At 43.7% G+C, this 25,203-nt stretch overlaps 1 protein-coding gene across 1 annotated transcript in view; it reads right to left on the reverse strand.

The window, feature by feature from the left end:
• Nucleotides 1-2,335: 2,335 nt before the first annotated feature.
• NOX4 (NADPH oxidase 4) overlaps nt 2,336-25,203 on the reverse strand; it is a 160,417-nt gene continuing 137,549 nt past the window's right edge. Inside the window, exons 15-18 of the mRNA XM_075851448.1 lie at nt 19,762-19,870; nt 11,970-12,038; nt 5,952-6,052; nt 2,336-3,812 (exon numbers count right to left, since the gene is read on the reverse strand). Of these exons, the coding sequence (XP_075707563.1) occupies nt 3,692-3,812; nt 5,952-6,052; nt 11,970-12,038; nt 19,762-19,870 (400 nt within the window). The 3' untranslated portion in view covers nt 2,336-3,691. The remainder of the gene's footprint in view (nt 3,813-5,951; nt 6,053-11,969; nt 12,039-19,761; nt 19,871-25,203) is intronic.

Below are 25,203 nucleotides of genomic sequence, written 5' to 3' on the forward strand. Positions count from 1 at the left end.
AATGTCAGGTGGAATAGCCTCGTATATTGCAGTGATATCTAATCTATGGATTTTCAGCTATTGCAAAGCCTGTTAGGACATGTGGGGAGTTGCAGTTTCACAACAGCAGAAGAGACATAGGTTGGAGACCATTGGTATATTGTAATCCAGACATTTGACTTATGAGATATGTCAATTCCCAAAAGTGATTCTTTAGGCCGAGTTCACATGTCGCAAATTTGTCCACCACGGCAACATTTTGCCACAAATTTGCACGGATCACACCCTTGCAAAATTTGAAGCATGCTGCGAAATCTAGGTGGATTTTGAAAACCCTATCCACATGACTTGTACTGTCATTTTCTTAGATTTTCGGGGGCCGCAGTCTCAAAAATCTGCGATGTGTGAACTCAAGAGACTTATCGTTTTCTCAGAAACAGGTCAGGGTTTGAGAAGAGCGGTAGCAGTGAGACTTGTAATGAGGTTGGGGACATGGCTTACTCAGAACTCAATCAAATCATGCAGTCAAGATGTGGAATGAAAGAGTGAAGCAAGATTATTTTGTTTTTAGACGGACCTACAGAAAAACCATGCTCCCTCTAGACAAACGTCTCCACGTGTACCAACAGGTATCTAAAGCACCAAAAAAGGGAGCAATTCAAGTCAAGATAATAATACAGTATTTGGGTGCAAACATGAAAAAGGAAAATAATGTCCAAAACTGCTTTCTTCATGGTCCATCATTTTGGCCTAATTTGTTAAAATGCTCAGAATCTGATAGACTGGAAAGTTATTCCATCCAGAGAGATCCCTTCCCTTTACTACTGTGTGACGTGACAACCCCTATTGACCCTAACACCAAGAGCGATTTACATTTTGTAGCACCGACACTAACGTAGCACCCGGAAAACTTGTGGTGGGTTGAATGGTTTCGTATATACTGCAGTGGTCTCTAACTTGTGGCTTTCCAGCTGTTGTCATGTAACAATAGAATTATCTTTTTAGGTTTTCAACTCTTTCAGACTAACTTTGGTGTCAGTGACATTTTGCCCATCTACTATAGCCACTCTTAGAATCCGTGCAGAGGGTGGTGTAAACCCACTGTGTCACCAAGGGATTTGACGTGGGGCTGAACCGGGGAGTCCAAGGGGACCCCAGGTAATCACCCTTTAACCCCTATAAAGGGATCTGGACTTCACAGCGGGGGAACCAGAGGTCGCTACCCCCTGAGTCATCTATCTTGGCAATGGCCAACATAAGCAGGCATAGTACAAAATCAGCAGTCAGAATTCAATGTCAGGTATAGCAAAGATCTGGACAGGTGGCAGACAGGCACTCAAGGTTGGTAGAGGAAAGGTCAGGGCAGGCGGCAGAGGTTCATCACTGGTCACGAGCAAGAGGTCAGGGCAGGCAGCAGGTAGAATTAGTCAAAGGAACAAGCTGAGGTCAATCACAGGAAATCCAACAAGTTTCAATGCAGGGTATAACTAGGATGAACCTAATTGCTCAGGCAATAGTGGACAGGGGAGGTTCCTTTAATTCTTTGGGAATACTGGGTAGTTGGCGCGCACCACTCCTATAAGACCAGGGGAGTCAGCGCGTGCGCGCTCTTGGAAGTGCACGAGACCTATGAGGAATGCGGTGATGAGGGAAGCCGCGAACAGCAGAGAGCGAGGCAGGAAAGCGGTGGAGGCCTGGAGCCAGAGGACGCCGTGTAGAGGTAAGTATATGGTGACAGGGAGCAGTGGAAGCGACAGCGACCGTTACACTCTATATATTTGGATAAACCACATATTTACCACCATGTGCCATGATAGCCTGGTACATTATTTATGGTATTCCATAGAATTGCAAGAATAACTCCTGAGTTACCTTAAAGGGAATGTCCATCTTTAAACAGCATTTTTCTTTATATAAATAGGTCTCAAGTTCTTTTCTGATTAATTTCTTTCTAGCAGTCTGAGCTCAGTTTTTCTGAAACAGAGCTCCAAATCTCCTGCATAAACATAGAGCTAAATAATAACATCTGGAGGCTTGCAGCTGCCAGAAGTAAAGGCTGAGAAGGGGCCGGTTATATGGAGTGGCAAATAGGGCATTTGCCCAGGGTCCCTCTTTCCTAGGAGCCCATAAAGGCAGGACCTCCAAGAGTAACCTGAGAATGGATCAGAGCTTTGTGCTCTTCTAGCCCCCACCATTCCTGAGATATCGGGGCCGCTCCTTCTGGTGTCCGATATTCAAATGAGGCCTTTGACTGTCAAGTGGGCAGGTAAGACTTGTCACTTGATAAGGGGTAACCGCCCACTTGGCAGTCAAAGGCCTCATTTGCATATCAGACACCAGAACTAACGGTCCCGATATCTCAGGAACGGTAGGGGCTAGAAGAAAAAAATAAAAAGCATCAGAATCTGTGAGGTGGTCAACTGCAGTTTTTTGGGCAGGTGACAGGTTTTCTTTAAATCACAGTTCTTCCTGCTTTATATGCTGGTATTAGGTGGGCTGATTATGCCGTGTTATGTGGACACTGTATGATAATATTATTTAAACATTGTATGGCGGTATTATTTAGACACTGTAGGGCGATACTATTTGGACACTCTATGGTAAAGCTATTATAAGGGGACTATAAGGTAACATTATTTAGATACTATATGGAGATATTATTTAGACATCGTATTATTATGCATATGCAGCTTTTTATATTATGAGAAAGTCTGTCCTAAAATGGCATGTGGTAGGCTCTACTCTGCTCGGGTGGGGAGCCCATTTTTTTCAAATCTGCCCCGGGCATAGGTCCTTACTGCCTACAGTTTAACTGCATTGAACTCAATAATATAATAATATGCGGTAAGCTCCCCCTCGTACGGGCTGCAGGCAGCCAGAATTTTATCTTTATTTAAGTCGTTGTCTACACAGGAGATTTGCAGCTCTGTATCAGAAAAACAGAGCTCCGACCACTGTAAAGATAGATTAAGAAATGAATCAGCACAAAATGCTGGACATTAAATGACAGAAAGATAAAAGGGAGACTTTCACTTTAAAGGGATCTCTGAGTAAAACAACCACAGTGCAGGGCCAGCAGGGGCGGAGCATGACACAGAGACTCCACGATCACCATACATTTCTGTGTCCTGCCCCGCACACTCTGTCCCTGCACAAGGCATAACGCAGTGTATTAGTTTTGCCCGGAGAGTTCCTTTAATTCAAAAAGAGATCACAAAATGGACTGAACAAAAAAAAAACTATTTAGTAAAGTCTCCGAACAACAATCAAACACATTACAATTGCCCAAAACATAGGACTTCTGCATAGTATAATATAGTTAGAACATAATAAAAGATCTTTATAAAGGAAATAATATATGACCTACAGTAAAATATTAAATATTTTTCCAAATAAAAAGTGACCTATGTATTGAACTCCATTTGAGGAGTGGTCGGAGTACGTAACTTTATAGATATGGTGCGGACAACATGGAATTGCCATCTCAGGTGGCTTCAAGTGGTTTCATAATGTGAGGATAAATACTAAGTACTGGATATCAAGTCCCGGGGCATTAAATAAGCCACAAGGGATGTTGTCTTGTAGATAATCATCTCTTCATCAAACCGCTCCAATGTGGGTAGAAGTCAAATACGACGATCTATATCTCAGTTGGTTAAGGTTCTTTGGTTTCTGTTAATTGCACTTCAGTCCCTTCTTCATACGTTTCCTTTCAGCTAAAGGATTCCTTATTGTATTCAAATCTAGTTCCATAGACATTGGGACGGTTACATAGTTTATGGAGATCTTTCGAAAGACCTTTAGGCCCACAGCAGAACACTCCAACTGATTTCCTAAGAAAACACATAGACATTGTTACACATTACAAATTTCAGGTATTTCGGCAAAGCCTGGTCAACATCAAAGCAACCCCAACATGTCTTTTCTCATTCTGAGACACGTCAGAAGATGACATTGATGGGGTCTGTGCCTGTTCATCCCTCCCATCTACTGTAATGGAATTGTAATGAACCTGCAGTCCCATTAGGCCCTGTTCATATGGAGTTTGTTTTCAGGCGGAAAAATCTGCCTCAAAATTCCTTCAGGAATTTTGAGGCAGATTTTGACCTGCTGGCAGAACATTTGCCACGTCCTTCGCGGCATTTTTCGCCCATGGCCATTGAGTGCCGCGGGCAAAAACTGCCACGAGAGAACGCGATGTCTGCCTCCCATTGATGTCAATGGGAGGTCGGAGATGGAATCGGCCAAAGAAAGTGCAGGTCGCTTCTTTTTCCTGCGAGCGTTTTTACCGCTCACAAGAAAAGAACGCCTCCGCCTCATATTGAAATCAATGGGAGGCGATTTCGGTCGTTTTTGGCACTGCTTCTGATGTGGTTTCCGCATCAAAAACAGCGCCAAAATACTCTCTGTGAACTGGCCCTTACATTAAGTAGGGGATTCTGACGATCAAAGATCTCTGCGTCATAAGACAAAGGGCATAAAGCTCCACCGGATGATCAGTGAGGATTACAGGGCACGGAACTCACACCAATGACATGTCAGAGGATATTTAAAGGTGAACCTTTCTTTTAGGGTAAGTTCACACGTAGCATAAATACTGCAGATTTTCCGCAACAGATATCGTTGCGGAAAATCCGCAGGATAATACAGTAGCAGAAGAGTGGATGAGATATGAGCAAATCTCATCCATACGCTGCATAAATGATGAACAGAAAAAACGCTCAGAAATTTACCTACGGTTCGTTTTTTTATTACGCAGCATGCCAATTGTATTTGCGTAATCGCTGCTTATTTGTTTCGGGTTTTCCCCATTAAGTTCAATGCAGAAGTAAAACCCGCAATAAATAGCAGATGTTGAGTTTTTTGCGGCAGAAAAGCAGCGATTCCGCATTTTCTGTATTTCTTCATCCAGGCCGGCCTGCTGGGATGACGTTTCATACCGTGTGACTGCTGCAGCCAATCACAGGCTGCAGCGGTCACATGGGATAAAACGTCATCCCAGGAGGCCGGTCTGCAGGACATCAGAGGGATGTGTCACCGTGGCTACGTAAGTATCAAACTTTTTTTTTTGTGCAGTTTTCCGCAGCGGACATTCCGGCCTAATAACTGCACCACAATTTTGTGCGGTTTTTCAGACCGAATTACCTGCGGTGCCCAAAGCGGATGTCTATGTAGTTTATAGCTTATCATGGCCCATTGGCTAACCAGTTGTGAGATCTTCCCTGGATGAGGCTCTCAGCTATAGCTTAGTTATATATTGCACAAATTTTAGAAATATCAGAGAATGGCGCTTCCCCCTCTACAGAATGGACTAACCTATTTATACACCACGTTAAAGAATACCTGTCACCTCTTCTGACACATCAGTTTTAGTAAATACTTATAGTCCCCATAAAAATCACAATTCTGAAGCATCTACGTTGTTCCGTTCCTCCGTTATTCTTCCTAGAAATTTATGAATAAATTGACAGCTGGGTATCACCAGTTGGTGGCGTGTCCCTACACAGACTGACACTGTCCAATCAGTGCTCACAGTCTTAGACTGTGTAGAGACACGCCCCCTTGACAAGGCAAATAATAACACCAACTTGTCCATTTATTCTGAAATTTCTAGGAGTAATAACAGAGGAACGGAACAACGAGGATACTTCAGGATTGTGATTTTTTTTATGGGGAATATAAGTATTTACTAAAACAGACGTGTCAGGAGAGGTGACAGATCCTCTTTTCATATCGCCTATTTAGATTTTAATCCGTTTTGAGAAATAAATGTTATTTTCGGCACGAAATGAACAAGATTTCCTGATGGAAAAACATTACAGGGGAAATTACATGTGACATTAGCGATCTGATTTTTGGTTTATTAGATAAAACTTCACAAAGCTGCAAACAAATGGCTATTAGACTGTCGAAAATGCGTTGCAATTGCCATCCCTCCTTATCATACGACAATACCTCAGAAGGATACTTACTGTCTGTTAGATTTGGCAATCTCATCAAACAAAAGTTTCCAGCGAGGGCGTCCGATAATAAGACGAGAGTTCAAAGCCCGGTATTTTTCACCAATTATTTTCTGCAAGAAATGGCACAGTGGGATCCATAAAAATTTGTGAACTAAGGGATTACACATTGTGTGCGGCTCTGATAACAACATTCACTGCTGCGCCTGTGTTCCTGCGATTCTAGACCCAATGGGGGGGCAACAGCTAATACTGATTCTACCACGAGCCAGACATTGAATATGGACCATTGAGATGAAAAGATGAGTTAATATGAGCCCTGAACCCTGTATACAGATGTAGCCAAGTTTATTTTGACTCTGATAACTTGCTGCAGCGTGATGTCACACAGCAAAAGCCATTGAAAAGTCATTGAGAAAGTCAAGTTAAAGTTTCTTCTCACTGTGTATTTAATGCATTAAGGTCAAGATAAAGATGGCGACATCTGTACATGATGCTATCTGCTGATCTGTCTAGGACATATTTCATATATTAAATATAATATCAGATACTACGACTATAATCCATTAGTAGGGGTAAGATCACCCAAATCCTCCCCTGGAATATTCTGTATTCAGTGACATGGGCGGTTCGGGCGGCAGCCCGGTGCCCAAGACTCCCAGGGGGCCCATGGCCACCCAAACCGCACATAAGTTAAAAAAAAACTATCCAGGGCTGCTGCCGGCCGCATTCTCGCGGTCATCGGTCCCACCTGCTGATGAAGGGGTGGGGCAAAATCAGGGGGAGTTAATTGCTGCCAGGAAACAGGGGGTCTGGTTGGACAGCACATTAGCTGTACAGAGCAGACTGTCAGAGATTGTGATGGGCAGGTGCTGGAGTCTCCCTGACAGTCAGCTCCTCTGTGCTGCTGTGCACTGTCCCGTCTGTCTAAACCTCCAGAAGCTGCTTGATAACGGCAAAACTGCAAGTAGGGGGTGAAGGACCTATGGTGACATCACAGTCACATGACTAAGGTCCTGGAGGCTGTACCAGAGCACCGCAGAGGAAGAGGCTCTGGTAAGTGTGGTGTGTGTATAGTGTATATAGTGTAAGTCTATATAGTGTGTGTGTATAGTTAACATAGTGTAAGTCTATATAGTGTGTGCTGTGTGTATAATGTAAGTCTATATAGTGTGTATAATCTAAGTCTATATAGTGTGTGCTGTGTGTATAGAGTTTATAGTGTGTTAAATGTAAGTGTATATAGTGTAAGTGTGTGTATATTGCATATATGTGTGTATAGTGTATATATTGTATAGTGTGTGCTGTGTGTATAATGTAAGTCTATATAGTGTAAGTCTATATAGTGTGTGTGTATAGTGTATATAATATAAGTCTATATAGTGTGTGTATAGTGTATATAGCCATCTATATAGTGTGTGCGTGTATAGTGTATATAGTCTATATAGTGTGTGTATAGTGTATATAGTCGTCTATATAGTGTGTGTGTATAGTGTATATCGTCTAAGTCTATATAGTGTGTGTGTGTGTGTATAGTGTATATAGTGTAAGTCTATATAGTGTGAGCTGTGTGTATAGAGTTTATAGTGTGTATAATATAAGTTTATATAGTGTAAGTGGGTGCATGTAGTGTGTGTTGTGTGTGTATATAGTGTGTGTGGTTTGAATATATAGTGTGTGGTGTTAGTGTAAATTGTATATAGGGTATTTAGTTTCTAAATTTTTGTGTGTGAAATTGTTTCCCACCCATAGAGCCCTCTGCAGTCAGTCAGATGCCCAGAACCCCCCCCCCCCCTTGCAGTATAATCTCCCCCATAGAGCCCTCAGTAGTTATTATACTGCAAGGGGGAGGTCAGAGCGTCTGAATGACTGCTGAGGTCTCTATGGGGGGATAACTCCTCCCCCCGAGCCATAAGACTCAGACTCTCAGACCCTCCCATAAAGCACTTAGCAGTCAGTCAGATGCACTGATCCCCCTTGCAGTATAATCCCCCCATATATCCCTCAGGAGTTATTTTACTGCAAGGGGAGGGGTGTCTGACTGCCTAAAGGGTAACTAAACTTTAAAAAAAAAAAAAAATTTATATGTCATAGTGACATGTCAAAAGTTCTGATCGGTGAGGCTCCGGGCACTGAGACCCCACCAATCGCTAAAACAAAGCGGCAGAAGCGCTCAGGTGAGTTCTGTGCCACTTTGTTTCTGATCGTCTTTCCTCTAATAGCCGAGCAAGCAGTGTATGGGTTCAATAGATAGTCTTTCCTTGGAGCGGTGTATGAACTCATAGACTATCAGAAATTAAGTGGAACAGCGCTCACCCGAGCACTTCTGCCGCTTTTCTTTAGTGATCGGTGGGGGTCTCAATGCTCGGACCCCCATCGATCAAAACTTCTGACATATCACTATGACACGCCAAAAGTTTTTTAGAAGTTTAGTTACTCCTTGGGGACTGAATTTATTGGTCTGAGTTAATGTATGGGCCTGGGGTCTTAATTTGCTTAGGGATCTGGTGTATAAAACAATTTAGGGTGTTTAGTTTCTCAATTTTTGTGTTGCTACAGATGCTGAAAATGTCTGCAGAATCGAGGCGCAAAGATTTATCATCAGGAAACTCTGCAGACATCAGGAGAAGTCACCATAACGGCCTGTGTCAGATGGAGAAGAGAAGAAAAGAGAACGACTCCCATCAGAGAAGAAATCACTTGTGAGTCACTGGATCTATAGAGGATCTGTCCCCTCTCCTGACATGTCTGTTATAGGAAATCCTTGTATTATATAAAAATTCTTTGTGTACCCAGGACAAATAGACAAATGCGTGTTACCATTCCCATTCTCAAGAGGATGTGCGATACAAAGTGTGATACTGCGATGGTTGGACACTGTCAGTATGTAGGAACACAGCCCTTTGACACGGGGAATCGTAACGCTCATTTGTCAATGCTCACACAGAAAGGTGGTGTTTAATATAGACACGGCTTGGCAGCGCGGTGGTGGAGAAGGGGGCCCAAGCTTTTGGAAAAGCCCAGGGCCTATGGTATACTTAATCCGCCACTGTCTGTATTGCATTCTATTTAACTACGATTAGGTTCACACCATGTGTGGGGTCAATGTGCAGTGTAGAGGCGATCATTAGCCAGTCATATGCCAAGAGTGTCCTTTTGGCCAGTGTATACTTTTGCTTCAACTGTATTGAAAAGTATAGTCAACTTTTTGACTACTATTCAAACGTCTGGGCCACACTATCAATGGTGTGAACCTAGCCTAACAAGTACTAACATTATTATTTATTTTAAAGTGGCAATTATTCCAGGTATGTATATAAAAGAGGGTTTACATATATAATATTAGACAGTAAAACAACAAGTACATTAAACACGATGTAATGGCCACCGCTCCACGCCGCTGTATACTTACCTCCTGGCCAGCGCCGCATTTCGCTCTCACTCTCCTCTGGTCGTGGCATCTCTCGCCACTTTCCTCCTGCATGTTGTGCACACTCTTTAACCCCTTCACGACTGCCATACGGCTATATACCTTCCAACTGCCGATGCCCCGTGCAGTTGTCACGTATATAAACGTTGGTGAGCAGCGCTGCACTCTCCTGTCTGCTGGGGCTTTAAGCGGAATACACCTACCACTGTATAGATAGCGCCACACACAGCCCACACAAAACCCCCTGTAGATAGCGCCACCTCTGGCAGCAGATTCCCCTCCTAGAGGGAGCCCCCGACGTCACAACATCCCCGTTGTAAATAGTGAAACCCCCCTGTAGCTAGCAACTCCCACTGTAGATAGCATTGAACCCCCTTCCCCCTGTAGGTAGCGCCACCTAAACTCCCACTAGGAGCGGAATCCTTGGTGTCAGATCACTCTGTGCCTGGGATTCCGCTTCTAGAGAGAGCCCCTAACGTCACTGTCCACCATCAGGTGCTCCGTCTAGGGGCGCAATCCCCGGCCAGAGGGATTCTTCTCCTACAGAGAGCTATAGTGGTGCTATTTACAGGAAGGGGGTGCCATTTATGGGGGGGGGGCTGCTGCTATCTACAGGGGGTGTGGCACTATCTACAGGGGAAGTGGCGCTATCTGCAGGTGTGGTGGCGCTATCTGCCGGGGGGTGGCGCTATCTACAGGTGGGTGGTGCTTGCTATCTACAAGGCGAATGTTGCTATCTGCAGGGGGTGGTGCTATCTACAGGGGGGTGGTGCTAGCTATCTACAAGGGGAATGTTGCTATCTGCAGGGGGTGGCGCCATCTTCAGGAGGTGGCACTGGCTACAGGGGGTGTGGTGCTGTCTACAGGGGGGTGCTATATACAGGGGGTGTGGCACTATCTACATTTGCACTGTGGCATTATATGGGCACCACCTACAGGGGACACTGTGGCGCCATCTACATGGGCACTGTGTGTGGCACTATGTGGGCACTATCTACAGCGGGAACTGTGACACTATGAAACCATAGCGGAGTCGACTGCGCTATTGATTCCGTCGGAAAACAGGAAACCTGCCGGAATGGTGACGAACGGAAACCATTAGCGATGTTTCCGTCACCATTGATATCAATAGTGACTGAAATGGAAGCTGTGGTTTCACTTTCACTTTCCGTTGCGGGGTTCACCCGACGGAAACCTCAGACGGAACCCCGGAATGGAAAGCGAACGGTGATGTTAACAGGCCCTTACCTGTGATGAACCTCTACTGGCCGCCCTGATCTTTGGCTCTACCAATCGCGAGGGCTCGTTTGCGGCCTGCCTGGGTTTTTGCTATACATGACATTGCATTCTGTCTACGGATATTGTACTGTGCCTGTTACCACCGGCTGTTGCCAAGGGAGACTACTCTGGGGGTAACGACCTGGGTTTCCCCAGCAGCAAAGTCTAGATCCCTGTATAGGGATTAACAGGTGAGGCGTCCCCTTAAACTCCGCTCCCCAGTTTAGCCCCATGTCAAATCCATTGGCGACACAGTGAATCCCCTATAGGCCCCGCAACAGTCTCATTATCCACAGCCCGTGACACACGAGCTTAATGAATGACTGATGGGTACAGAAAAAGAGAGGATCTTGCCGATGAGAGTTCACAATCTAGGAGGGAAGCGGGAAGGAGACAGTGTGACGGTAGAAGCTGTATATCCGGTAGAGCAGTGGCAGTCGGGTTATTGCAGGTTATGAGCTTTTTTGAAGAGGAGATTTTCAAGTTGTTTTTGAAGATTTGGAGAAAGTCTGACGTGTTGAGGTAATGAGTTCCATAATGTGGGGGATGCCGAGGAGAAATCTTGAACGCGATAATGTGAGCAGCAGATAAGAGAAAACAAAAGCAGTAGGTCTTGTGAGCAACGGAGTTTATGTGTAGGGAGGTAAGGCAGCTGCGTAAGGCGCCCTTGAGGAGTGGGGCACAATTTATGGTTAAAATAAAATAGGTGAGGTATAAGGAGAAGACCCAGAAAAGGAGCTGCAATAGCCAGTGGACTCTGCTTTAGATATGTGGAAGGGTCGCCAACAGGTCCTGTATTAACGGTGCATGTGTGGAGGCGATGGGGGTGGAGGGAAATGTGGAGTGTGTATTTTAAATATGAACACTAAGGACTGGTAGGAGACGGGGCAATTCAATACATGATAGTCCATCTAACAGCTATCGTGCGAAACCCCAGGGATCAAGGGGGGGGGAGCATTCTGACACCCCTGTCTTGGGCTCAAAGGAGAAGCCATGTGGACAAGAACATTGACTCTGATGAGAGCCGGGATCTTTTGAAAGGGCCAGTGAAAAATATACTAAATTCTTTTTAGAATACATTTCACATCTCACTCAGTTTTCAATCTCATAGGAAAATGAAACGCTATTTTCCATTTTTGTTTGAGGAAAATAACCGTTAACCAGGAAATCATTTTGAGACGTAGTCAGGCGTGCAAAGGAAAAAATTGCTTTTCCCCAGGAGGTTAAAAATGTAACGACACACAAGACAATAATGGAATTTTAGATATAATTCTGAAACTATATGAGCGACATCATTGAAATGAGGACCCGTAGCGCCTTACCTGCATCCCATCTGTTTGGCTGAGGTAAAGTTGAATGTTCAAATAGTCTGGTCGGTTTTCTTGCCAAAACTGAATCAAAAAGATAAACATAACGAGTGAAGAATTAAACTTCTAATACAGGGAGAATGTGGTAAAGGTTTTATTCCACTAGCAGCCAAATAACCCCAAAAAAACATTTAAAAAAAACCAGGAAAATTTATATTTATTATAAAAAAAATTCCTTGGTCCTGTGGTGCCCATCAGGACTGGGCATTGACTAGGCCTGAATAACATTTTGTCCATAAAGTAGTAACGACTCCTGGTGGCATCGTCATTGAGAAGTAGTCCTTAGGACTGGAGGTGAGTGGTATTGTGGTACTGGGGCAAAATTGTAATTGATTTTTGCTATTTTTTACATGTATCTTAAAGGGTAACGAAACGCTCAACAAACTTCTGACACGTCATAGTGACATGTTAGACGTTTTCATTGGTCGGGGTCTGAGCACCGAGACCCCACCAATCGCTAAAACTAAGCGGGAGAAGCGCTCGTGTGAGTGCTGAGCCGCTTAGTTTCTGTTCAACTTTTTCCCGAAATCAATGTATCGGATTACGGGTTCAATAGAAAGTCTATTAGCCCGTACTCCGATACATTGGCTTTCCGGAAAAAGCCGAATAGAAGCGCAGCGGCTGAGCGCTCACATGAGCACTTCTGACGCTTCGTTTTAGCGATTGTGGGGGTCTAAGTGCTCGGACCCCCACCAATTAAAACTTCTGACATGCCACTATGACATGTCAGAAGTTTGTTGAATGTTTAGTTACCCTTTAAGGATTTGTCCAATTGTCGGACAACCCCTTCAACTGTATAAATACTACTTGGCTTCTAGCCCCACACTTTTTATATCGACGGACCCCAGTGACATTGAGTTATTGTGTGTAATATCCATATAGATCATAGGTGGGCGATAATGGTAGCATGGTAATGTGGAACCAGTGCAGTATATGTGTACAGACCTGCCCATTAGTATAACTATGACGTTAAGAGAACACACAGTAGGTACAAGGAAAGTGTACGCTATATATTCCAAAAAAGGAGCCTATTGTTGCTCTTTTATTGCAAATTATGTTACCAGGTGTCTCCGTGCCTTATAAACACAACGCCATCAGTGCTTCACACTACACCAAACTGAGGGACATTTGAAAGTCCCGCCATCCATTTAATGCAAATGTGAATAAACTGGCCTCTCTTGCGGTCCAGTACAAAAATGGACTGTTGGCATGTATGAATGTCCTATACAGATGTAGCCATCTTTATCTTGACTCTGATGACTTGCTGCCACGTGATATCACACAACAAAAGCCATTGAAAAGTCATTGAAAAAGTCAAGATAAGGGATCTAGCCACTGTGTATTTAATGCGTTAAAAGTCAAGGTAAAGACAGCTACATCTGTACCTTGAAGTGATTGGACACAGTGGGACAGATTTTTAAAAATAGGTTTATACAGTATTTTGGAATAAAGTATAAAGTGTTGCCATATTAATTGTGTCACTTCTCATAATCACATGACCAATGGATATGAAGTCACTATGAGAACAAATCGCAGCAGCCTTTTTACATATGGCAGTTATCAATGGTAGGGGACCTGGGAAGAAATATATGTCATTGAAATATATAGGTGCTTGGTTTTCCAATTCTATGCCCATTGCAGAAAGAGATGAAAACGGCCACTTGTCTTTATTATTTTACTGTATTAGGTCTATGAAAAAAACAAAGAAAAACTCTTTAAAGCGGCTCTGTCACCAGATTATAAGTGCCCTATCTACTACATAATGTGATCAGCGCTGTAATGTAGATCACAACAGTGGTTTTTATATAGAAAAAACAATCATTTTTTAGCAAGTTATGAGCAATTTTAGATTTATGCTAATTAGTTTCTTAATAGACAACTGGGCGTGTTTTTACTTTTTACCAACTGGGCGTTGTACAGAGAAGTGTATGACGCTGACCAATCAGTGACCAATCAGTGACCAATCAGCATCATACATTTCTCATTGTTACAGTGTGATTGTGCAGTGAAAGAAGCTGGACTGCAACAATGAGAAGTGCAGGACACTGATTGGTCACTGATTGGTCAGCCTCATACACTCCTCTGTACAACGCCCAGTTGGTAAAAAGTAAAAACACGCCCAGTTGTCTATTAAGAAACTAATTAGCATAAATCTAAAATTGCTCATAACTTGCTAAAAAAATGATCGTTTTTCAAAATAAAAACCACTGTTGTTATCTGCATTACAGCGCCGATCAGATTATGTAGGCGATAGGGCGCTTATAATCTGGTGACAGAGCCCCTTTAAATGATTACATTTTAATACAGAGATCCAAACCACTGACCTTCCTTCACACAACCATAGAGTTAAGAGATAACATTCTTTTATGCATTTAGTCTCCACTAGAGGGAGCTCACTGCAGAAGGATTTATATAGCATGCTTAATGGTAGCTGTAGCTTCAGTTAGCTCCCTCTAGTGGTGACTACAGGCAGAAAGAACTGGTTGTGTGAAGGGATTTGGAGCTCTGTATTGGTAAAACAGCTATAAAATGAATCAGCACAGTATGGTGGACCTAAAATCAAAATGACTGTGCAAGTTTCTCTTTATTTTGGTCTGCTTGCTGCCCAGTTGAGGCATCAGGACAAGCATTTTTGTTGCGCTGTTTGCGCAAAAGCAGACAGTGCCCGATCAGGAGCGGGGCAACAGCTGTAATAGACAGCCACAGCCCAGCTCTAACGGTGGAGATCAATGTAACTGCTGAACTCTGCCGTTTAACCCTTTGAAGGAAAGAATGAGGGGGGACAACCCCACTTTGATCACATCACAGGGATTCCTGTGATGCAAACAAGACCCATAACTAGGACCCCAGGGCTGTCTGACCATATTTCAGTTTTTTGGGCACACTGAGGTATGCTCCTAACAACTGCCTGTGTACTATCAGTACACATGCTAAAGTACTGGCATATAGATATACGCCAGAACATTTTAGTTAAAAAAATCTAAATTTAAAAAAGATTACAATTTAAAAAAATAAATTAAATAAATTAAATGAAGAAAAAAAAAGGGTAAAAAAACAAGCGGCATTTTTTTCTTACAATTAATAAACTTTGTTAAAGTATAAGTTCCCAAAAATGAAATAATATACACATATTTGGTGTGTCACGACTGTAACAACCTGCACAATAAATGTATAGCATCGCTTACGCTGATTGGTGTATGCAGTATAAAAATTTTTAAAAAAAACTGCAGCGGAAGTGCTTTTTTTCCTGCATTTTTGACAAAACAAAAATGAATAGAAATGATATACTAATGTGCAGTATAAGTAGCAAAAAATGGCACCTACATAAAGTACAACTTCTCTGGCAAAAACATAAAGCCTCCTTCAGTTAAGCCAAATAAAAAATAAAAAGTTATGACTGCCGTAAAGCAAAGAGGAAGAATAGAAAAATGTATCTGGTCCTCGGGGGTTGAGATCCATTATACTGACTAATTTACATGTACATTGGCCTTTAGGAGTCGTATTGAAATCTGCAGATGCTCATTTTTCTAGCAGTTCTCACATTTTCAGGCTTTTCCTTCAACTCTTGATTTATTTAACCACTAGATAGCCCATTGGAGAAGCTCCGACTGCCGGCTGCAGGGAACGGGATACATGATAGATGGAGTGTAAGAGCGAAGGAAGTGAAGAAGTTATCAAGCAGTGAGCTTTAATAGTTCCATAGTTTTGCTCAGAGAACATACTGATTGAGAAAGGATCATAGATACTACATCCAGCTTTAAAGGGTAGATATCATAAGGGTGTGAGGCGCTCCTGGGGGGCTATCTAGAACTTGTAAATCCCGCTCTGAGCTCTTCCAGAAAAATTAAATATAGTTAAAGTCTGTAATTCATTCTGCCACCAGTAGGGGCACTGTATATGAATTTGTTATTGAGTTTAATGAGAGTTGTCAAATCCCTGTGCAGTGAGCTCCCCCTAGTGGCAACTGCAGGAAGACAGAATTGTATCATGTTACATAATGGATGTGTGAAAGGAACTAGGGGATTTAAAACAAAAAACAGAGCCGCAATCTTTATAAGAGTTTTGGAGCTGCTTATTAAATACAATAACATTATATTATATTATAGACACACTTTCCCGCCCGAGACACCAGTAACCCCTGCACCATCTTAAAAAATATAATAATCTATAATAAATATAAAGTGTTACCAACTAAAACATCATGGACCAACAGGGATTTTCGATATTAACCCAAAACCACCATGTATAATGAATGCATATCAATATTAACCCCTTATTCACCTTAGCCCACTAGAGATATTAGGTATTAAAGGTATTAACTGCTAAACCAGTCTAGACCACCAGGAGTATGACGGGAATACTATCACTAACCCCAAAACACCCCATGTAAAAGTGTATGATGTCATTTATGGTAAAGTCCATATAATGGGGGGCATTTTGCAGTCTCCGTTGTGGGCGCCAACCCACTTGGAAACCCCCCTTTAAAAATCCCACATTTGCCTCTGAAGGGGAATGGGCCCCTACCCATGTCATAGGGATTTTGAATTAATGTAGTATATAGGAAGGTTTCTTCCATTATTACAGTATAAATACTTTTATCAGATGGTCATTAAAAAGTATAGGTACATATGAGGTTTGAAGAAATTAAGGGGAGACAGCGCTCCACCGAGATTTTTTTTTGTGGTATAGTTCTATGTGTAAGCCGGCTGCCACCCACTGTGATCCCTGGGACTACGAGTCCTCCTTGCGGGAATCAAGTTTAGAAATAAAGGAGTATTTGAATAATTGTATGCAGTTATTTACAGTATTGTCGCCGGGCAGGCAAGAAAGGACGATACTTGAAGATGGTTTCTTGAAAAGGTTTTTCTTTATTCAAATGACAATGTTTCGAGCCTGTACTGGTCTCTTCATCAGGTACAATAGACCTGATGAAGAGACCAGTACGGGCTCAAAACGCGTTGTCATTTGAATAAAGAAAAACCTTTTCAAGAAACCATCTTCAAGTATCGTCCTTTCTTACCTGCTTGGCGCCGATACCGTAAATAACTGCATTAAAAAGTATAGGACACTCATTTGTGAGGATAGGAGAACCTTCAGGGACACGGCCCAAAATATAATGTTAACATAACATTTCTACTGTCACTGTTCACAGAAGTGAACTTTCTGGATTATTGGGTTGCCAGATTAAAGGAAATTTACTGTATTTGTAGACAGAGACCATAGTAAGTCAAGGCTTCTGTTATCCAACATTTTTTTACAATAGGGAGTTTGGACCCATTAGGTAACTGCACTGTTGGTTGGTGGTTGCCAATGGCCGAGGCCAGATGTGCCATTCAGAGTCACGGCCCATCCCACCAAAACCTTCATAGCCGTCCCATGCTCTCTCTCTGTGGTATTACTGCTGGAAAGCTTATAGACACAAGGATCCCCATAAGGATTGAGGCTATGCCAGTGCCAACCATCAATGGATACAATATATCATTTATTTAGCTATATCGGATTCTTAGAAATTTGGTGCCTGTTACAACTTCCACCAGAGAGGTAGTCACCCAGCGTTCCCTCCGTCTGAAATAGCAAATCAGTAATAAATTCCTTGATCCCTTGTCAGTACAAAAGATTCACTGGTTTTCCTTCAGCCGCCACTAGGGGCAGATCACTGCAGAGAAACTTGTACAGCTGCCACTGAGATCAAGAGTAGCTATATAAATCCATATATAGTTAGCTCCCCCTAGTGGTGGCTGTAGGAAGCCAGAATTGTATTTTTAAACGCTATGGCTGTGTAAAAGAGAAGCAGGGGGTTTATTTGATTTATAATATATTATTAGCACAAAATTTGGGCTTTAAAGTTAATGTTCATCATTCTGTTTTTAAGAATCTTTCTGCAAAATTTTTTTGTTTTTTTGAATATATCACTCTAACTCACCAGCAATATTCTAGCAATGTCATTTGTTTCTTCCCAGCTCAGTTACATCTATATATGAACCCTTTTATTATGGAAAATCTGTACCATGTGATCTCAGTCTGACCTCCAGAATAGACCATGCTCTCATGTTTAGACAAGAGGTAATTTCTCCCATGTGTAGATTACTTCCTGCGAACTACGGGATTGCATCATCACTTTTTAAATCCCACCTGCAGCTGTGAGACACTGCCCAACCCCACCCAGCTCCATCCTGCTTGTTCCTTTGCATGTCTCCCATGCATAAATTGCTGCTGAAGGAATAATTTCTGCCCTATCTAAGGGATCAGGAGTGCAGTGATATAATAGGCGAGTCCATACAATGATTAGCTGCAGAGTTATTATACTCCTCTGACTCACACTGACTGTCTATACTATCTGTGAGTGCTGTGTGCAGTATCTCGACTGTATTTCTGCGAGATGCTGCTTCTCACTGCCTCCTGTGTAAAAACCGACATGGAAAAACCTATCACTAGCAGGAGGCAGAGGAGACAGGCTGAAGTTGCATCACATAGGAATACACTGAGACTCTGCAATGTGAGTGTAATATCCATGGCCGTGGACCATCGGGATTACTCACCCCTCAATGGCCGCAGTTATGGTCTGGTAAGCGCTGGCCCACAACTCTTTCTCAGGAGACGCCAGTGCTCACTTCCGCTCCACTCTGCTGTGTCCCATAGGGTGCATGCGCACTCATGCGCCCGGCCTTAAAGGGCCAATGCACACACGTGTAAAACATCAGCAATTGGCCCATGATCACCCTGGACTATAAGAAAGGCCCTGACCCTTTGCTCATTGCCTGAGCGTTGTTAGTAATTCCATGTTAGTCCTTGCAAATGGTCCCTTAGTGTTTACCCTGTTCCCGTGCCCTGCTACCTGTATCCTGTTTCCCGTGCTGTGTTATTGTTCCTGAGCCTGTTAGTGTTGGAGTCGTGTCCTACTGCACCTGCTGTCATCCACCACATCTGGCGTGGATGTGTCCATCCGTGCTAAAGCCTCTGCCACTGTCTGTAATATTCCGGTACTCTTGTGCGGGACTTTGTATTGAATGGGTGCCCTGTTTGGCCAACTGCCTCTCTGCTACTGCAGTGCGACCTAGTGGGTCCACATACCCACAGACCGTGACAGTGAGGACAGACTTTCTATATCACTGATCCATTATTTACTGCACTTAGATATGACTGAGCAGTTGCAGTGTGATGAGACTCCGTCTCCTCCAGAAAAGCCAGAAGCATCATGGGAAATTTCGGCTGCATTAGGGGAATCATATCAGAGGGATAGAAGGAACCAAGATGGCAGACAACCCATAAATAGCACATTAACTAAAACAGGTATCCACAAGGCATCCACACAAGTCTCTACATTATTGTTTAATATTAGCCTATGCCGCACTATATAGGCAAAAGAAAAAAATATCCGGAGTGCTTCTTTAATAAAGGTGTAGTACATTTGGCAGAGTCTATTTTTGGGCTCCAATGATTTTGTGTTTACATCCTTGAAAATAATTGTTACATTACTTCGTACAGATACATTGTAGGTAACAACTAGAATTATAGCGCATTACCAGAACCCTGATATAATAATGTATCGCAAATTCAATTCAAAAGCAGTAATTGGATTTCCAAGAGAGTTTGGTGGGGTAAGAATAATAAAAGAGCGTGGCCGAGCAAAGAACGAAAGGGATATAAGCAAAATCTATAGTCACTGCCTGAGAATGGACAGTAAAGTAATTGGCTCCATTAAACGAGCTTTCGTGTGCGGAATCTATTGCGACAAACATTAAATTACCTTTTTATGGAGGATACAAAGTAAATCAGCAAACCAGAGGAAAGCTCGGACGTCTCTACATATCCATACAAAGTACAACCTCTGCAGTTTGTATTCTTTCCACTTGTCCCTATGGAAATAATGTAAAATAAATACATAATTAAAGAAGTATTCCAGGAGGCCCCATAAAGTGCAGTCACATATGCGGCATGTAGATCATAGTCACACGTCTTATAGAGGAACTTGTATCCATCTTAAAGGGGTATCCTGTTTTTTGTATATATCTCTTACAGTAAATATATCCGCCTTTTATCATTAGGGCTACATGCTTTTTGTAGCGCTACTGATTGATTTGAACTATCGAGTGACAACTGCAGTCCACAAGATTTCATGCCACTCAATGTATTCATGTGGGCTGCAGCTGTAGCTCAATAGCTAAAATCAATCAGCCGCACTACAAAAAGTCTCAGGCCGGGGCTATACAGAGTTTTTGTAGTGCTACAGATCGATTTTAACTATTGAACTACAGCTGCAGTCCACGTGAATACATTGAGTTGCATGAAATCTTGTGGACTGCAGTTGTCACTCAAGTTAGAATCAATCAGTAGAAATATAAAAAGTATCAGTATAGCCCTGGCTTAAGTCACAGTGATAGGTTCTTTTTAATTTAACTTTTTTATGCCCCCCCCCCCAAACAGATCTCTGCTTGCTGTCATGCAATTGTAGCATTCACTGTTTATCTCCAGTAGATAAAAAAGGGTTGTGGTCCTGTGATGGACACACAGGTGCATGGCTCGATACAGTTTGTGTATTAACCCCTTCAGGACGTGGCACTATGAATTATATGTAAGAATAATGGAATATTTTTGGGGAATTTTGATCGCTTTTGAGATCGCTTGTCTTCTTCGCCACGCTTTGTCCAATATTTCCGCACCTCCTGTCTACACGTGGGATGTATCGCCGTCAAACAATAATTGTTAGGTCATCAGAAAAAATGCGATCGACAAACGAGTCATTTTTTTTGTTGCTGATGGTGCAATCGCTGCACAAGTTTACACCGGCCAATGATTGCGAACTTTTAGTCAATATTATGAAATTTCACATGATAATCGCCCGGCGTAAAATGCCCTTTAGCCTTTATGTGTTACGTACTGAGAATGTGAATAATAACATTTCCTCCAATAACGAAGATCACGATAGATAAGATAAGTGAATACAGCGGGTCGGAGAAGGACGGCGATTGCCTCGGCTGCCTCGGACTGACCCCACATACTTTTTATAATCAGCTAAACGTAAAACTCGAGGGAATCCATTTAATAAAGTAGATAGCAAACTAAAAGAGTCATATACAGTTCTCATCAGAATTCTTGTCCGCAGCCTGCCCCCAATATAACACTTGAGAAGAGAGATAATGAAGTGGGCCAGGCAGCCAGGATCGTCCAGGCTTTACATCTAAACTGCTTCAAATTCCCTGTTCACCGTCAAGATTACCACCTGCTTGTAAGATGTATAACACAAGCACAAGAAAGAGAATATACATGGCGACATTAGAAAAGTCCAGAGAGAAGACAAATGTTGCTGTTAAACTAACCGCTGTGCAGATGTAGCAGAGCTGAATGTGTCATTCATGTTTTTGGAGTTCCATTGTGTATCAAGAGCTGCTCTCTAATTACATATAACGCAATCATTTAACGGAAGCTCTATTAAAAGCACACCACACAATCCAATATCAAGATGAATTGTGCCAAATGACTAAACCAACTCTGCTACATCTCTAAATGAGTTAACAATGTCCCTTCAGAGTATGTATAGAGTCTTTGCTATTACACTATTGTGCATGCATTGCAGGAATACAAGGGACACTTCATTTTGGTGTGATGATGAGATGAATAGAACTTTATTAGGGTTAATACGGTGATAGTCCTTCAGCAAACCTATAGCTCAGTTTGCACTGCTGTGTATTGGAGGCAAAAAAGGGGGGGGGAGGGGTTGTGTATCCTAACTTTTAAAATCAGTTCACCAAAGCATAAACATTAACAGATATTACATTTTTGTGTGCCGGGGCCCACTGCCGTTGGGGGGCCCACTCATCCGCCGGGTGCTTTACGCTGCCGTCATGGATCTTCAGGATCGGAATCCACCGGCCAAAGCGTTGCGGTCCGCTCCTAAAGGAAACCCCTGACGGGCTCCTCCTGGACCAGAATCCACGGCCAAAGCATTGCAGACGCACTTCCCGGAAATTCTGCTCCTAGAGGGAGCTTATGTCCATATATGGATGGACATGTCAGGGGCTCTTCTAGGAGAGGAATCCCCAGTCAGAGAGTCAGAAACACTCTGGCTCGGGATTCCATTCCTAGAGTGAGCCCCAATGACGCTATCTACAGGAAGGTGGGGTATAGCGCTAACTACAGGAAGGTGGGGTGTGTGTGGCGCTATCTACAAGGGGGTGTGGCCCTATCTACAGTGGTCACTGGTATTATCTACTGATGGCACTGTATATATGGGGAAACAAACTGGGGCCTAACTTCTATATGGGGGAATAAACAGGGCCTAACTTCTATATGAGAGCACAAATTGCAGATTTCTGCCATTTTACTGCTGCTGTGAGTTTCCCCACAAAGGGACCCACTAAGTCTGTATCGCCCAAGGGCCCACATTAACCTGGAGTTGGCCCTGGACGTGGCTTAGCTGGAAAGGGGTGTGAGCAAGTTGAAAGTAGCGTAGTTTATATTATTTTAGAAGAAGTCTAAATTATTCTAACCAAAAGGTGGTATTAAGTTAGACAGAAGTGTCTGAAGATGCACCAAATTTATCATCCAGCATGAGGCACTGTGATAAATTTGGCGCATTTAGTCTAGATCTAAGCTGTCTGAATTTAAGACATTATTAGTAGATCGGCCCCGTGAGCTCTGGGTTGTGGCTGCCAACTTCATCGGTACACCAAGTTCACCAGAGCAGGATGAGCACTTTCCAGAGTTTCTCGACTCTGGCTAATAGTGCCCCCTACCAGGGCCGCCATCAGGAATTTCAGGGCCCCCTACAGCTACATTTTCTGGGCCCCCCTACCGTGGCACCGCCTGTTAACGGTACTCCGTCCAGTACTATATCATGGTACACAGGGCCGCCATCAGGGGGGGGTATTAGGGGTACTGATGTGAGAGGCCCGGCCAAACCTAATTTAAAGGGGGGCCCGGCAAACTGCCGCGACTTGCCTTTGGTAGAAAAAAAACAGGCCCCTGCAATGGGGCCCGTTTTTTTCACCAAAAGAATGTCATGAGCTGCGGGCCCCCCTTTCAATTAGGTTTGGCCGGGCTTCTCACATCAGTACCCCTAATACCCCCCCTGATGGCGGCCCTGGGTAGCATGGGGGCCGTCAAACACCGCCGCCCGTGCGACCGATCACGCGCACCCGCAAACTCCCGCGCATGCGGACCGGCGACCGCCTGGAAGCGCGCACCGAATTTTGAGGCAGATTTTGACCTGCCCACACTATCTTGCCGCGTTTTTTGCCCGCGGCGATTGAGGACAGCAGACAGAAAACGCAGCGAAAAATGCATTTTCTGCCTCCCATTGATTTCGATGGGAGGTCAGAGGCGGAACCGCGGCAAGAAAGGACGTGCTGCTTTTTCTTTTTTCCGCGACTGGCTCCCATTGATTTCAGATTAAATCAATGGGAGGCGGTTTTGGAAGTTGTTTGGTGCTGATTCTGACGCAGTGTCCGAGTCAATATCAAGGCCCAAAAACTGTGAACTGGGCCTTATTGTTAGGGCTTATTCAGACGAACGTGTAATACGTCCGTGAAACGTGTGTGATTTTCACGCGCCTCGCACGGACCTATGTTACTCTATGGGGCCGTGCAGACTGTCAGTGATTTTCATGCAGCATGTGTCCGTGTGTCCGCTGCGTAAAACTCACGACATGTCCTATATTTGTGCATTGTTCGCGCATCACGCACCCATTGAAGTCAATGGTTGCATGAAAATCACGCCCAGCACTCCCGCAGCCGTATAAACTATGAATGAAAACAGAAAAGCACCACGTGCTACAAACATACAAACAGAGTGCCATAATGATGGCGGCTGCGCGAAAATCACGCAGCCACGCATCATACGCTGCTGACACACGGAGCTGTTATGGACCTTTTGCAAGCGCAAAATGCCACGTTTTTGCGCGCGCAAAAAGCACACGCTTGTGTAAATCCGGCCTTAGGGTAGGAACACACTAGGCATGAACGCTGCGGATTTTATGCAACACATTTTATTGTGGAAAATCCGCAGCGTATCACAGTCGCAGCAGAGGGGATGAGATTAGAACAAATCTCATCCACACGCTGCAAAAATAATGGACCTGCAGTGTGGCTTTGGCTTTTTAAGCCGCAGCATGTCAATTTATTCTGTGGAATCGCCGCTCCTCTGTTGTGGAAATGCTGCGGTTCTGCCGCAAAAATCACAAATGAGAAAAAAAAAAAAAGCCACTTTTTTAAATTTATAAAAAAGTTTAGACTTGCCCCGGCCGTAGTCCTGGTGACGCGATCCTTTATTCTTAGCGCAGCCCCGCCTCCTATCATGACGTTTCATCCCATGTGACTGCTGCAGCGGTCACATGGTCTACAGCGTCATCCCAGGAGGCGGGGCTACGTTCAGAAGAGAGAGATGCGTCACCAGGACTACGGCCGGGGCAAGTCTAAACTTTTTTTTCCCTGCAGGATTCCCGCAGCGGACGCGCCTCACCAAACCTGCGCCACTATTTGGTGCGGTTTTGCTGGCGGAATTCCCTGTGGCTACCGGGGCGGATAAGCTGTGTAGTTTTACTCAGCATATCCGCCTAGTGTGTCCCTTATGATGTCGCTCCTGGAGCTGCTGCCGGTCTCTAAATAGGCAGTTGGTCCAGTAGAATTTGGAATTATTTTTTTTTGTGAACCAGCTTAAAAAAATACAAACCTTTTGTGTTAGGGCCTGTTCACATCACCGTTCGCTTCCGCTCCGGGGTTCCGTCTGAGGTTTCTGTCGGGTGAACCCCGCAACGGAAAGTGAAAGCACAGCTTCCGTTTCCGTCACCATTAGCGCAGTCGACTGCGCTATTAATTCCGTCCGAAAACCAGCCGGAATGGTGACGAACGGAAACCATTAGCGATGTTTCCGTCACCATTGAGATCAATGGTGACTGAAACGGAAGCTGTGCTGTCACTTTCACTTTCCGTTGCGGGGTTCACCCGACAGAAACCTCAGACGGAACCCCGGAGCGGAAGCGAACGGTGATGTGAACAGGCCCTAACACAAAAGTTTTGTATTTTTTTAAGCTGGTTCACAAAAAAAAATAATTCCAAATTCTACTGGACCAACTGCCTATTTAGAGAGCGGCAGCAGCTCCAGGAGCGACATCATAAGGGACACACTAGGCGGATATGCTGAGTAAAACTACACAGCTTATCCCGGGAGCCGCAGGGAATTCTGCCAGCAAAAC

The sequence above is a fragment of the Rhinoderma darwinii genome, chromosome 2 (genome assembly GCF_050947455.1).
Source record: "Rhinoderma darwinii isolate aRhiDar2 chromosome 2, aRhiDar2.hap1, whole genome shotgun sequence".
NCBI lineage: Eukaryota > Metazoa > Chordata > Amphibia > Anura > Rhinodermatidae > Rhinoderma > Rhinoderma darwinii.